Source organism: Zootoca vivipara, chromosome Z2, assembly GCF_965207765.1.
Source record: "Zootoca vivipara chromosome Z2, rZooViv2.hap1.1, whole genome shotgun sequence".
Taxonomy (NCBI): Eukaryota; Metazoa; Chordata; class Lepidosauria; order Squamata; family Lacertidae; genus Zootoca; species Zootoca vivipara.
The window spans coordinates 41,250,137-41,265,130 of NC_142585.1; the positions used below are offsets into that span (position 1 = coordinate 41,250,137).

A 14,994-nucleotide genomic window follows, 5' to 3' on the forward strand; every position below is an offset into this window, starting at 1 on the left:
AAATAGACTCCCTTGCCTGCCTGCCTGACTCAATCAACTCAGCAAAACCACCTCCGCTCCCCAGCTCACTGCCCGGTGTGGGAGCGAGAGGACACACACACGCAACAGGACACACAAAACGCGATAGCGGGGGGAGCTACTGCACTACCCATGTACCGTAATAAAAATAAGACATCCCTTGAAAATAAGCCATGGTGTGTTTTTTTGAAGAAAAAATAAATATAAGACATGTCTTATAATATGAGAAACACTGTAATGCACGTATATATTGTAAGTCACTTTGAGTAACCTTGGTCGTGAAAGCGACCAGTATACTTAAGTAATAGTAATAGCATTTTTCACTCCCCCCCCCTTGAGTTTTAATAATGACAGGTAGGTATTGAGAAAAAAAATGAAAGAAAAAATAAAAAAGATTAGTTGTCACATTACCGGGGTGGGGTGGGGGAGGATATATGGTGTATAATTACAAGGGATTCTATGGTCTAAATCAGGCACCCCAAACTGCGGCCCTCCAGATGTTTTGGCCTACAACTCCCATCATCCCTAGCTAACAGGACCAGTGGTCAGAGATGATGGGAATTGTAGTCCAAAACATCTGGAGGGCTGAAGTTTGGGGATGCCTGGTCTAAATCAAAGCAGCTGCAATTTTTTTGTTTCAATTTTTTTTACCGTACTACGGTAAATCCAGACACTTGCATGGACCTGTGTACCTGATGCTCCTGAGCCACTATGTTTGTGTTTGTGCATAAAATAAAATAAAACCAAATGACAAAGAAATGAAGACTGAACACTTTGATCCCTGGACATTTGGCTCACACAAGTTTTTCTCAAGCAGGTCAATTTACCAAGTCTTGGAATACCAATCCATAGCACCTGTAGCACCCATATTGCTGAACTGTATGTCACTTATCTTAAAGGAAGAATACAAGGAATATATGTACATCCTTGTCAGTGGCTCAAAACTGGAAAGTTACATTACTCTCTTATTGGAAATAATTTATATATATAAAAATGTAAAAATCGTGAAATTCCGTTCGACACTTTCCTCCATAACCGCCTGACTGATCGTCCTGAAATTTTGACACAACGATCCAGGCCACTCCTAGAGCGTTGTTGGGGGCAAAAATCCCTCAAATCGCATACCTGCCCAGGTGCAGACCTGCTTTCCCACCAAGTCAAACAGCGCCCTCAAGTGGCGTAGTACCCTCCTCCACCCCTCCCTTCCTGTGAAATCTAAGCCACACCCACAAACCAAATGACATCATCATCAACCAAGCAAATCAAACCCCCAAAGCGGCCATTATCACACCACTAGGCTTTTCTTTTATGTAGGCCCCTGTCAGGCTGCCAGGCCTCTGCTAGGCCCGGGGGGGGGGGGATAACCCACAACAACGCACTTGGGCACGACAAGGGGTTTTTACTTTACCATTTAGCACCACTACCCCCCAAAAAATAACCCCACCAAAAAGCCAACATTGCCAAGTGGAGGTTGGGGCCTGCCTGGGGGTGGTGGTGGTGGCACAGGACGCAGCACAGCCTTTGATTTATGTAGGCCCCTGCACGGCAAGGGGTTTTTACTTTACAATTTAGCAACACTACCCCCCCCAAAAAACCCCCCACCAAATAACCACAAGACAAAAATAAATAACATTCTTCAAAACGTCATGAGATACGCCGGTCATGGAGAGGGGGGGACACACAAACAGAATAGATCATGGATCGGGACACATGGGGCCAGTCAAAGGGATTAGCCACAACGTCTGACGTAGTCAAAACAAAATAAAAAAATTCTTTCCAGCAGCACCTTAGTTGGTTTTTAAGGTGCTGCTGGAAGGAATATTTTTTATTTTGTTTCAGCTGAAAACAGGCCTTTTCCAGCAACAAGGTCCAATGAATAGAAGGCAGGTATACGTAATGGGTCAGAACAGGGTGGGGGGTGGGGAGACACAGGGATGAAACCTGCCCTCCACAATATCTCACCTCGGCTTTGCAGACTAGGCCGCTTTCCAGACTAGGCCAAGTAGAGGTGGGGGGGGGGCGAATAGAGGGCAGGGATACGTAATGGGTCAGAACAGGGGGGGGGCACAGGGATGAAACCTGCCCTCTCCACAGTATCTCACCTCGACTCAGGGGGGCTCTGAGGCTCAGGGGGATCTGAAGGGGGGCTATTACCCTCCATTTCACATATACTACGACTGAATGCAACCCTCTGCGTCTTTTTTTAAAAAAACTACCATGCACTTTCTCTCCCCAGTTTAAGTCCTCAGATATTTGCAGTGCCCAATTCCAAACCCCTTGATTTACAATCCCCTACCTTCCCCATGCCACTTCCTGGGTTTTTTATGGAACTGAACAACTCGGTTTCGAGGGTGGGGGCCAAGGTATGGAGATACAGGGGGGAGGGGCCAACACTCCCCAGGGACAACAGAGGGAAGGGTATCCTATGGAAACACAGGGATGAGCCGGGGTGGAGGGAGGAGGGGCAGGTTACGTCATGGATCGTGACAGGATGGGGGGGATCACATGAAAGAACCACAGCAACGCATGGCCGGGTCAGCTAGTGGCTTAATAAAGTTCGAGACTTGGTCACAATGGCAAAAAAAGCTGAGAATTGCAGCTGACTATAGATATTAATTCTGGGAAAACTGGTTGCCCCATATACAATATTGTCAAGAAAACAATTGCTTCCTGAAAAAGCAAATTCAAGTAGGGTTCTGTTTGTTTTTGAATATTGAAATTTTATGTTAAGCCATATTTTTTTTTGCAGAATATTATGATCTGAAGTAATTTTATCTGAGTTTTGTGGTGGTGGTTAATCATTGTCAAATGATTAAATTAAAAAAAGTTCAGAAATTAATGGATCCAAGTTAGTCATGTCCATTATTTTCAGTGGGTCTACTCTGAGCAAGACTAGCATTGGCTGCACAACCCGCAGTTAGGCACTTGCAGGTTAAACCCACTTAAATGGGTTTGGGAATGGCTTACTTACCGGTAGGTATGATAATTTCATTGTATTGGATACCATCCTATGGTAACAACCGGTTTAAGCAAGGTCTAAAAGCTAACTGGGCAGACTTCAGAATATGAGATGAAAATGAAATGCAGGTAGTGTGCAAATATTCATACTCTTGTTTTTAATTGCTGTTTTCCTAAGTCACTTGGAGTTTGTTTATGGACCCAATTCAAGGTGCTCATGTTAGTGTTTAAAACCTTAAATGATTTAGGCCCCAAATATCTGAAAGACCGTCTCCTACACTACTACTCTTGGTAGTTCCTCCACCCTCAGAGAGGGCAGCGGGGTTTGTTTTCCCCAAGAGAGGGCCTTCTCTGTGGTAGCCCCTAAATTGTGGAGCTCCCTTCCCACACAGGTTCATCTGGCACCTTCATTATACAGCTCCCAGTGAATTCTGAAGTGGCACCCCCTTAACATTGGTCCCCCCCACTTGAGCTGTATATTTTTTAGGACCCACCTTATCCTTGTGATGGTGAGTTGTTTTAAACTGGTTTTAGTCTTGTAACCCACACTAGGACATTAAGGTGAAGGGTGGGTTAATAAATAATAATGATGATGATGATGTAACAAGATGATGATTGTGTCCATCGATTTCTGACTACGCTGAGTAAGGCACAACCCTATGTGAAAAATGGTGATGCTCTCTGATTCACTCAAGGTGGATCTTCTGAATAGCCAGTCTTGCCAAGATTACCACCCTGAGCAAGACAGGATAATAGGGTGCATAAAACACCCAAGGAGAAAGGGAAAGTGGCAAATAGGCTAGGCGTGTCTGCAGTCATTACTTGGCGTGTCTGCAGTCATTACTTGGCTAATAAGGACCATTGGAGGCTCGTGGCCTTTTCTGCAGTCCCTTAACTCTTTTAGCTGCTCATTATCCAGTTGATGATAATCTTAAATTCTTACATTATAGCTCTGAGGACTGTAATTATGAGTGATGATGAGTCCTCTTTATGCCAAGAGGGCTTTAAAAAAATGTCTCAAAAACAGGAGCTGTAGTCATCTCCCTGGCAATTTTATCTCTCTTTTACACTCCCCACCCTTTTGCTTTTCATTTCAGGAGAAAAAAAGTCCGTCTGTCTCGCTAGCATTCCCAAACTCGGAGCGTTCCAACACAGAACCTTCCTCTTACAGTACCCCTGGCCCTCTAACCTTGTCCAGTGCCATTGATAAATATTTAGGGGGCAAATGTTGCAAGGGAAAGAGCTGAACCTTTTGAAAGCTTTGCTTCTCTTTCGTTCCAGGGACACATTATCTGTATGCTCCTTGATGATTTTTACATGTTCCGTGATGATTTTATGTTGAAAACTGCCCTGAAATCTATAGATGAAGGGTGCTACAAAAATTTAATAATAATAATAACAACAATTTTCATCGGAAATGTGTAAAAATAGGGAGATGTCTGCAACAGAAAGACATACCGAAGTCATTTATGTGAGGGAGGCATGCTTTTTGTTTGCCTGCTGAATGAAGCTAAACAAGGATGCTAAGAAATGCACATGCAACGCATCCTTATTCTGAATAAATCCAGTCTTTGGCTAGCAGCCTGCAGTCAAGTGACCCCAAATTCCAAAGGTGGAATCTTCTTTCTTGAAGTTTGAATCCATTGCTCCACGTCCGCTTCTCTGGAGCAGCAGAAAACAACCTTTCTCCCTCCTCTATATGACATCCTTTGATATATTTGAACATGGCTATCATATCACCCCTTAACCTTCTCTTCTCCAGGCTAAACATACCCAGCTCCCTAAGCCGTTCCTCATAAGGCATCGTTTCCAGGCCTTTGACCATTTGGGTTGCCCTCTTCTGGACACGTTCCAGCTTGTCTGTATCCTTCTTGAACTGTGGTGCCCAGAACTGGACACAGTACTCCAGGTGAGGTCTGACCAGAGCAGAATACAGTGGTACTATTACTTCCCTTGATCTAGATGCTATGCTCCTATTGATGCAGCCCAGAATTGCATTGGCTTTTTTAGCTGCTGCATCACACTGTTGACTCATGTCAAGTTTGTGGTCTACCAGGACTCCTAGATCCTTTTCACATGTACTGCTCTCAAGCCAGGTGTCTCCCATCCTGTATTTGTGCCTTTCTTTTTTTTGCCCAAGTGTAGTATTTTACATTTCTCCTTGTTAAAATTCATCTTGTTTGCTTTGGCCCAGTTGTTGTGGTCATTTTGAAGTGTGATTCTGTCCTCTGGGGTATTAGCCACCCCTCCCAATTTGGCGTCATCTGCAAACTTGCTCAGGATGCCCTCAAGCCCATCATCCAAGTCATTGATAAAGATGTTGAATAAGACTGAGCCCAAGACAGAACCCTGTGGCACCCCACTAGTCACTACTCTCCAGGATGAAGAGGAGCCATTGATGAGCACCCTTTGGGTGCAGTACTCGAGTACAATAGCACTCTCCCCACTTACCATTCTCAGCAACTGTCATTCAGAAGCATTACATCCTCTGACAGTGGGGGAAGGAAATCTTCTTATTGGATCAAAATAGAAAAAAATTCCTTCAGTAGCACCTTAAAGACCAACTAAGTTTTTATTTTGGTATGAGCTTTCGTGTGCATGCACACTTCTTCAGATACACTAGAAACAGAAGTGTCAGACCAACATGGCTACCTACCTGTTCTTATTGGATGTTACTCTGGCTACCTTCATTGGAAGCAGTGTTAGAAACTGGGATATGAAACTAGGTGCCAATTGGCTCCTGGGACCCGGGGCTTGGCAGTGAGTTGCAAAAAGGACTCACTGACGAATGCGTTGTCATGGTGGTAGTGGGGAGTTCCACCCCCATGACTACTGTGCCCTAAAATCCCTTCCATGAAAACATTGAAAACTCATCTAAGCTGATTAATTTGTTTACTCCTATGATCCTCTCCTACACATAAAACAATGCCTTTTTTCTGAAACCCATTTGCCCTTCAGATGTTGTTGGGTGAAAAATGCTGACCTTGGCTGAAAAGATGGAAGCTGCATGTTGAAAACATGCTCTTGCTGTAAGCGATGATTTATATTTCAACAGAATTAAGCCTCAGTAGGGTCAAAGAGGACCCACTGATCTTTCCTTTATAATCCATCTACAGATGAAGAAAAGATGGGTGGAAGCAGTTGAGCCTGTTGTGAAAGTGATGTGCCTTCTCAAGTTGGAATTTGCACAAAGCAGAGACAGCCTAATAGGAATCCTTAAAACTACACAGTGCCAAATCTAGACATAAAAGAGATAATGTTCTCAGGACCAGCTCAGTTGCTTGAGGTGAAGGACAAGATGCTGCCCCAGTTCCACTTACAGAAGCCAGCTAAGCCTAGGTCCCATCTGTGCGATATTTTTAAAGCCTGCCATTGTAAACAGTCATGACTTTCCCCAAAGTATCACGGGAAGTGTAGTATGTTGATAGTGGTGTGAGTTGTTAAAAAAGATAAAGGTAAAGGACCCCTGACAGTTAAGTCCAGTAGCAGACGACTCTGGGGTTGCGGTACTCATCTTGCTCTATAGGCCGAGGGAGCCGGCGTTTGTCCGCAGACAGTTTTTCTGGGTCATGTGGCCAGCATGAATAAGCCGCTTCTGATGAAGCCAGAGCAGCGCACAGAAACGCCGTTTAGCTTCCTGCCGGAGCGGTACCTATTTATCTACTTGCACCTTTTGGCGTGTTTTCGAACTGCTAGGTTGGCAGGAGCTGGGACCAAACAACGGGAGCTCACCCCGTTACTGGGATTCGAACCACCGATTTTCTGATTGGCAAGCCCAAGAGGCTCAGTGGTTTAGACCACAGCCGGAAGCTGCATAAAACACCCCCGGACTGGTGTTTTATTGTGGGTGCAATTGGCAACATGGTCTTAAACCAAAAAGACTTCATTATTTTCATTCATTCTGCTGCAGTTTGTCCTGTTTTCTCAACACGTCCCTGGTGTGAGTTGTAGGAGACGCCTATTCCCCCTATTCCGCTAGTTCCCCAGGAAGAGGGATTCCTAAACTTGTTTGTTTACTTTTGGAAAAAGTGTAGGTCCAAGGGAACAGCATTTTGCAAAATAAAACAGAAATATCTTCCCCAGACAATATTCTAGTCTACTTTGCACCAGGTGGTATCTGTAAAGTGACATGAGATCATAGCTTTGGTTCAGAGATACGTTGTTGAAAAGGGGCAAACACCTGTAAATGACCTCAAAACTTGACGGAAGTTGAATTGCATGCTCTTGGGTTTTCTTTTGTTTTTAAAACTGTTTCCCTCTCCCTCCCTCTTAATGAATTACAAATCCATGTTGTCATAGAAACTACAGAGGCTGATTGAAACACCTGAAGCTTTTTTTGGGTGGGACCATAAAGAAAGACCCACAGTCTTACGTTGCAGAGAAAGCTGGTTTGATTTATATGACTGGTGCATTTATTTTTACACAGGAAGAATATTTATTCACTTATTGTTGGGGAGTGGCCCTTGCCCTCAAATGTCTGAGCATTTCCGTTTTCATTTGAAGCTCCAGAAAGATCCTTGATTTGGTTCAGGGAGAAAGAGCATGGTGGACTTTCCACCTTCCTCAGGGAGGAATGTATATTGTATAATTGACCAGAATGGGTTTTGTTTCTTGACAAGCTTTGTCTTTGTGTGTGATTATAAAAGTGTGCATCACGATTTGGACGCCTTCTGCTTCTTTTTTAAAATGCATATTTGGCCACAACAGGGTCTATAATGTGTATAAACACCCCCCCCCAAAAAAAACCCTCTTTGCAAGGAATACTGTCTCTCCTGTTCCTTCAATTTCCTTCCTCCTCTTTTCTCTCTCTGGCTGGTAATGCAATCATTGGGCCTCTGGGGGCATTGTGAGATTGCACTACAGAGCATGCTCCTGAGCCACCTACTGTGGCTTTGGTTGGAACGCGTGGAGGGAGTAGATTAGGCCTCTGAAACGCCTTGACAAGAATCCCAAAAGGCCTGCACAGACAGACTTGAGGTATGAGCACTTCCAAGTTATATTCTGAAGGGCTGGTTTCTCTCTCTCTCTCTCTCCCCCCCCCTTGTGCTTGGGAGGATATTTCGGAAGGAAATGGCTCTGTGAACTGAAATAACTCCAGCAGCAAAAGCAGTGCCTTTCTGTTATCAGATCCTTTTATCTACTCTGCTGGAAGGGGGAACCTTGTAGCCTGGAACCTTTTCCATTTGCGCTGAATGGTAGAGCTGGTTCTGAATTATGAGGCATGCTTCTTTTTTACTTGAAGGCAAGCTGCTCTTGGAAACGTTTATGGAGTCATGCCTCAAAGCAGGCAAAGCCATGCTCAAAGCAGCAAGTTGGTTGTTGCTGCTGCTGCTGTTCTGTCTGCCCAGCTTTTCTCATTCTTTGCTATAACCTTTTCCCTGTCCATTGCCAATTACATTGTCTCAACCTTTTGTGTAAGAGGCGGCAAGAATGTACAGTATTTTGAGAGCTCCAAAGTGTAATAGCACAAGGTAACTAAAACCAATCAGTCAGACAAACAAGCAAACTAGGACTCTAGGGGATTTTGTGGCTACTTTATATTACTGTAGGCATGTTGCTTTTTAATGCAGGATTTTGAAATAATTGCTTTAACTGGGCCTTATCCCTTCAAAATGGCTTCTGTGTATTAATTTTAAAAGTATAAATGGTCTTCTGTTTTACTCAAACAATAATTCCAAATATGCCCAGTATTGGAGATTGAGCAGCAAGCTCTTAAGGTGCCAAACATTTTTATTTGAAGTTGGTTTATTATCCTGGATGAAGTTTGCAAGACTACTTTCTTTTGCGTGGTAGATAGTTTTCCTCCCATAAAGGGGGGATGGTAAATTGTGTGTACAATGACTTTTAATGGGCCTGTCTTGGCTTTGATTTCCTGATTGTATTGATAGAAGTGTGGTACACTTGAAGTTAGAATCTTGTTATGTTTAGAAAACAATTCTAAATGTACGTGGCTTTGAAGTCAAAGAGGACCTAGTTTAGAGCTGAGCGATGTTGCCACCAAGTCATCTGTGCCTTTACAGTTGATTGTATTTCAGTCACACTTAAAATTGATGCTATTTTTGGCTGGCAGGCCCAGGTGAAACTAACACTTTAAAAAACCCACGTGCTCCTCTGGATCATCTGGGTTGATTTCTGCAGGGTTTCTGTGCAACACTGCTGGGAAAGCACAAAATAAGGAGGGAAATTCACTAGCACTGGCCAGGCACTTGTGAGTTGGTGTCCGTTCACAAATCCAGCCTTTGAAGTGTTTGGTTTCAGCCTTTTGTTTTACTTTCATGAGCCTCCCAGGTGCCCGCCACCATTATCAGGTCAATCACCTTAGGATAGCATACTGTGGTTACAACAATAAGGTGAAATAGAAGCAACTGTGCTTTCATTTTGTTCCTGGTTGAAACAGGCCTCAGCCTCTGGCATCCATCTTGGAAAAACATTCTGAGTGCTGGAGCTTGTTCTCTTTTAACTTCCTATACCAAATTATTCACCTCATTGCCTGCTGTGTTGCATTCTTCACCCTTTAGCTTATAACAGGTATACATGCATAAATTAGAGGAGCCCCCAGGGGGAGTGGAGAAGAAGAGACAAAATGGAACAGACTTACAATCAGTATATACTGCTGTACATACAAAATCCTTTAAAAATACTGCCTGCCTTAAATAACAGAAAACTATTGTGCCTATAAATTTATTCCTTCTCTAGGTTTGGGTTTGGAATAGTGTAGTACAGGCTTTGCCAACCCAGTGCCCTCCTGATGTTTCAGACTACAACTCCCTTCAGCTCATGCAAGCATCAGTCTTCTGCAAAATTACATAAAACCCTCTTTCTCATAGCACTGGAGTACAATGCTGTCAGATATTTATTCTCTTTTTCAGAAGACCTATAAACCTCTTGATAAAAAAAAAGCTCCCCAAACAGTGTGCAAATAAGATTGGATATAAACCACAGCTGAAATCCATAGTCTTGATCGAAAGCATATAGACATAATACCATCATCATTAAAAACAAACATATATTAAAACCTCCCATTTGATAATTTGTTAGCCACAAAATTGGTCTTGACTATTGTGATAGGACCTGACATCTGGAGAGGACCGTCGTCGAAATTGAGAACATTAACAATCTCAACAATGACAACAAAGACAACAATTCTATGCTGATTTTTGGCAGAAAAGCTCACACAGCAGTGAATAGCACATTAATGCAAAAAATTATTGATTGATTCCATTCTCTCAAAGGAGCCTGGGCTAGCAAAACACATAAATGACACACATTTAAAAGATCTAAAAACAATTTCAATATACTGTAGACTGGGAAATATTTCTTCTTAAAAGGCTTGATAGAAGATAAAGGTCTTCAGTAGGTGCTGAAAGGGCAACTGAGATGGCACCTGTCTCAATATTTAATGGGAGGGTAGGTGCCGATAACATTAAAGGCCCAATACAAAGGGTAAACCTATCTTTCATGTATCCTGGTCCCACACTCTCTGGGGCCTTATATACCCAAATGAAACCACCCAAACCAGCACCTTGAACTTATAATAACAACCACTTCGGCCCTCCCATTTGTTGCCGAACTCCCATCATCCCTGGCCATTGAACTATCATCCTTCCTCATACTCAGAACTTTGGAATTGTTACCACATACAGAAGAATGAGCCAGAAGAGTCTTTTAAGTGGCAAAACTGAAGGTTACAATACAGACATAGGACTATTTGCATGCAGAACAGATGCTACATACAACCCTTATTTCAGAGGGAGTAAGCTATTAGGGAAAATGAAAAGGAGATAAAAGCAGCAAAATGCAACAGACTGCAGGGAATATGGAATTCTAGTAAGTCACTAGGCTCAGGATGCTTAGCGAAAATCAAAGTACAGATGGTGACTGGGTATTTGAAGGAATAAGGGGAATTTGAACATGTATAGCAGAGAGAGAGAGAGGAGACATTTTTGCAATAACACTGAATGTTGTGTTGGTATTCAGGAACTCTGGCAATGCACATTTTTGCTTATTGCATTGACGTCCATCTTTACTCCAAGGAATTCAAGGTGGTATGTGTAGTTCTCATCCTCCCCATTTTATCCTCCCCACAACGATGTAAGGTAGGTTGAGAGGCATCGACTAACCCTCAAGTAAATTTTCCTCAATTCTAAAATTGAAAATAGACTGAACTGAAAGATTCTTGTGACATGGAATTCCATCTTTTGAGCTTCTTCTGTGCTAATTACACAGTGTCACAGTCTGCTTTTATCTCTCTCAAGAGGTGCTCTGGTGTTTCCATTAATAACTGCCATTGCGATACACAGCAGTAGGAGATCTGGATTTGTGGATGGTTTGTGGCAAAATTATTTTTACAATAGTTGGACAACGGGTGTGTGTTCATCTTTTCTGAATGATTTGGGAGTACCAGAGCAGAGCACCTGTTTGTGTTTTTAGTTAATTTAATCCAGATCCAGGTGTGGGCCAGATTCGGCATTCTTGGAGGGAATTGATTTTCTAGATCCATTTCAGTCAGGCTTTAGGTCCAGACTTGGCACAGAAACTGCCTTGGTCACATGGTATGTTGACATTTATCAGGAGAGAGAGAGAGAGTGGAAATGTGTCCCTGTTAATTCTTCTTGACCTCTCAGTGGCTTCTGATACAATTGACTATGGTATCCTGGCGTGGCTGTCGAAGTTGCAGGTGGGCAGCTATCTTGCTTTGCATTGGTTCTGGTCCTACTTAGATGGTCGTTTCCAGAGGGTGATGCTGGGGAAGTTCTCTTCAGCCCCATGGAGCCTTCAATGCGGTGCTCTTCAAGAAGAAGAAGAAGAGAGAAGAGTTTGGATTTGATATCCCGTTTTATCACTACCTGAAGGAGTCTCAAAGCGGCTAACAATCTCCTTTCCCCTCCTCCCCCACAACAGACACCCTCTGAAGTGAGTGGGGATGAGAGATTTCAAAGTAGTGTGTCTAGCCCAAGGTCACCCAGCAGCTGCATGTGGAGGAGCGGAGACGAGAACCTGCTTCCCCAGATTACGAGTCTACCGCTCTTAACCATTACACCATACTGGCTCTCTGTGCCCCATGCTATTTAACATCTACACTAAACCACTGAGTGGAGTCATCTGGAGTTTTGGAGAACATTTTCACTGCAGTGCTTTTTTCTGGGGGTACTCAAGGGTGCACAGTACTGGCACCTTCCCCCCCCCCCCATGTTAAAAGTGTGGCACTTACTGTAATAACTTCATGGTGACGACTGGCAGCTTTTTAATATAAAAAATGCTGGTTGTCGGCAATATGCTGATGATGCACAACTCTACTTCTCTTTTACACCTGCAGGCGTTGCACTGGATGTGCTGGGCTGTTGTCTTGCCTTGGTAATGGTCTGGATGAGAGCCAAAAAACTGAAGCTCAGTGCAGATAAGTCTGAGGCACTATTCGTGAGTGGTTCCCTAGGTCAGATGGATATGAGGTTGCCTGCTCTTGATGGGATTACACTCCCTCCGAAGGAGCAGGTCAATAGTTTAGGGGTACTCCTGCATCCTTTGCTGCCACTTGAGGCTCAGGTGGCTTCAGTGGCGCAGAGCGCTTTCCATCAGCTTTGGCTGGTGACGCAGCTGAGTCCCTATCTAGACAGGGATAGTCTAACTACTGTTGTCTATGCTCTGGTAATCTCTACAATGTGTTATACACGGGGTTGCCTTTGAATACAGCTTGGAAACTTCAGCTGGTGCAGAATTCATTGGCCAGGTTGCTCACCAGTTTGAGCATATTACACTGATCCCAGCCCAACTGCACTGGCTGCCCAGTTAGTGTCTGGTCCCAGTTCAAAGTGCTATAAAGCCTTAAATGGCCCAGGACCACAATACATCAAGGACTGCTTCTCCTCATAGGAACCAACCCGGATCTTGTCATCACCATCTGAGGCCCTTCTTTGTGTGCCCCCTCCATGAGAGGTCTGGAAGGTGGCAAAATGATAACAGGCCTTTTCTGTGGTAGAATTCTCTCCCCAAGGTTGCTTACCTGGTACCTTTGTTACGTATCTTTAGGCACCAGGCAAAAACGTTCCTCTATAACTAGGCCTTTGGCTGATTAAGCATTCTATGGCCTTTGAAGCTGAAGGAGGAAGACTATTGTTTTTGTTCGTTTTTGGTTTTTATTTGTAGTCAGGCCCGTCCTAGCCATAGAGGCTAGTGGCACGGAGAACCACGGCGCCGGGCGCTGGAAGGGCGCCAAGTGAGCGCAGGGTTCCGGCGATCTGGCCAGGACTGCGCTCCACTAGCTGAGAGGCTGCTCCGCGTCTCTCTCCTTCTCCGAGGACTCCGCGCTGCGCCTCCTTCTCGTTTCCCCAGTGCTGGGTTCCGCTCAGTCGAGCTTCGCCACCAGCGCGCACACAGCGCCCAAGCAGCTCTTGCTGGTCCTGCGGTGCGCGTGCTGGTGGCGAAGCTTGACTGAGCGGAACCCAGCGCTGGGGAAACGAGAAGGAGGTGCAGCGCGGAGTCCTCGGAGGTGGCCTCCCGCTGCTGCCGCGGTCCGCTTGGCACTCCCGGGCCCTTGGAGAGGCTCTGGAGGGGGGCGCTGGATGGGCTTAAGACGGCCCTGTTTGTAGTCCTCATTGGGAGACTGACTCTTTTCTGCATTTTTGTCAGATCAGTAGAAAGGAAACGGCATTAATAGGCTGCAGATATGCTACAAATGTAAGTGAATCACTATGCTTTGGGGGATTTAGCCAAAGGTCTTTTTCTTTACAGATTAGTGCATGCGAATTATGCACATGAATAAGATTTGTGTTGTTATTTATTATTTCTAAAGAGCCATCTGTGCATGGTACTTCATATAGAATAGTTTCAATAACACACACTTTTGATCAGTTTCGCATTACCAAATATGGAATGCAAACTAGTTTGGAGTGGGATGGGTATAATTAGATAACTTCCATGATTTGACGAACTTCACAGTTCTTTGTTTTCTTGAGCATTGAAGAAAAGTACCAAAACTTTGCCCCCTTTTAGTTTTGCCTGTTAAATCAACCTTTCAAAGGGATAAAAATAGAAAAAAGGTTGAGCACAAGGTTTATTGACCTGTAATTTTTTCTCCTCCTTGGTTTTATACCAGTGTCCAAGGGGATGTCAGAATCTTTTCCCACTGTAATTATGTGAGCTAGTAAAGTTGTCAGCTTTTTGCACTCAAGTTGAGGCTTCCTTATTTTTATCTCAAGTTGAGAAAATCTCACACTACTTTCCTTTGACAGAAAGGCCTGCTGCATGGTTGCATTTTTGCTCATGCTCCTTAGTCAACCTGTTTCACAAGGATCTCTCTGCAAGGCAGCACAAGTGTATATCATATTTTAGTTTGCGCCCACCGCGAGAAATTCATTGCAGAAATGCATGCAACTTTTAAAAGGTTTTTGGGGTTCCATTGATTAGCTTGATTCTCTGGGCACTTTGCAATAAGGTTTTGTAATGCTCAATTTGATCAAAAGTATGAGTCACCTCTGTGTTTCATACATAGCTTAAAGGTGCAATAAGCCCCACCCAAGGTCATAAGAGTGACCTTATTGGTGCTATTTGTTGACAGTCATCAGAAGCAAGAAAAGGAGCATGTTGGTCATTCTTGGTAGAGTATTGGATCTTGGCATAATGATAGATTTCCGGTGATTTGAAGTAGATTGGCAAAGATGCCAGAATCCTGATACAGTGAAGGCAATAACAAAACGATCTGGGAGGTATTCTACTTGTGCAACCTCACCCTGCAGAATGTAATACAGTAGGTTGTTGACCCCCAAAAGGGCACTGTCTGCTTTTGTCCCTGTACTGTGGAATGTCCTTCTCTCCTTCACACATGAAGCAGTGACCACCAGTTGCTTCAGATGTCTTGCAAAGATCTGACTCTTAAATCAGGACCCAGTTTGTGTGTATGAATCCCCCGAACTCTGTTTCATTTGCTTTTATATCTTTTTAAACTGTTGCATTGGTTTTAGGCTGCATTTTTGTTTTAATGGGTGTTGCTTTTACATTGCTTGTAGTGCACACCTGTTTAGA

The 14,994-nt window shown here is 43.9% G+C and overlaps 1 protein-coding gene across 18 annotated transcripts in view; it reads left to right on the plus strand.

The window, feature by feature from the left end:
• Positions 1-14,994, plus strand: part of EHMT1 (euchromatic histone lysine methyltransferase 1) — a 139,440-nt gene that overhangs the window by 16,468 nt on the left and 107,978 nt on the right. For 4 of the 18 annotated variants that reach the window (XM_088664975.1, XM_088664976.1, XM_088664977.1 and 1 more), the window contains exon 2: positions 4,739-4,885. The exons of 8 other annotated variants lie outside the window; for them this stretch is intronic. In XM_088664975.1, the coding sequence (XP_088521101.1) occupies positions 4,739-4,885 (147 nt within the window). Of the gene's footprint in view, positions 1-4,738; positions 4,886-7,813; positions 7,954-14,994 lie in introns of those variants that run through there. 6 more of the 18 variants (XM_035112756.3, XM_088664985.1, XM_088664982.1 and 3 more) reach the window with 4 other exon arrangements.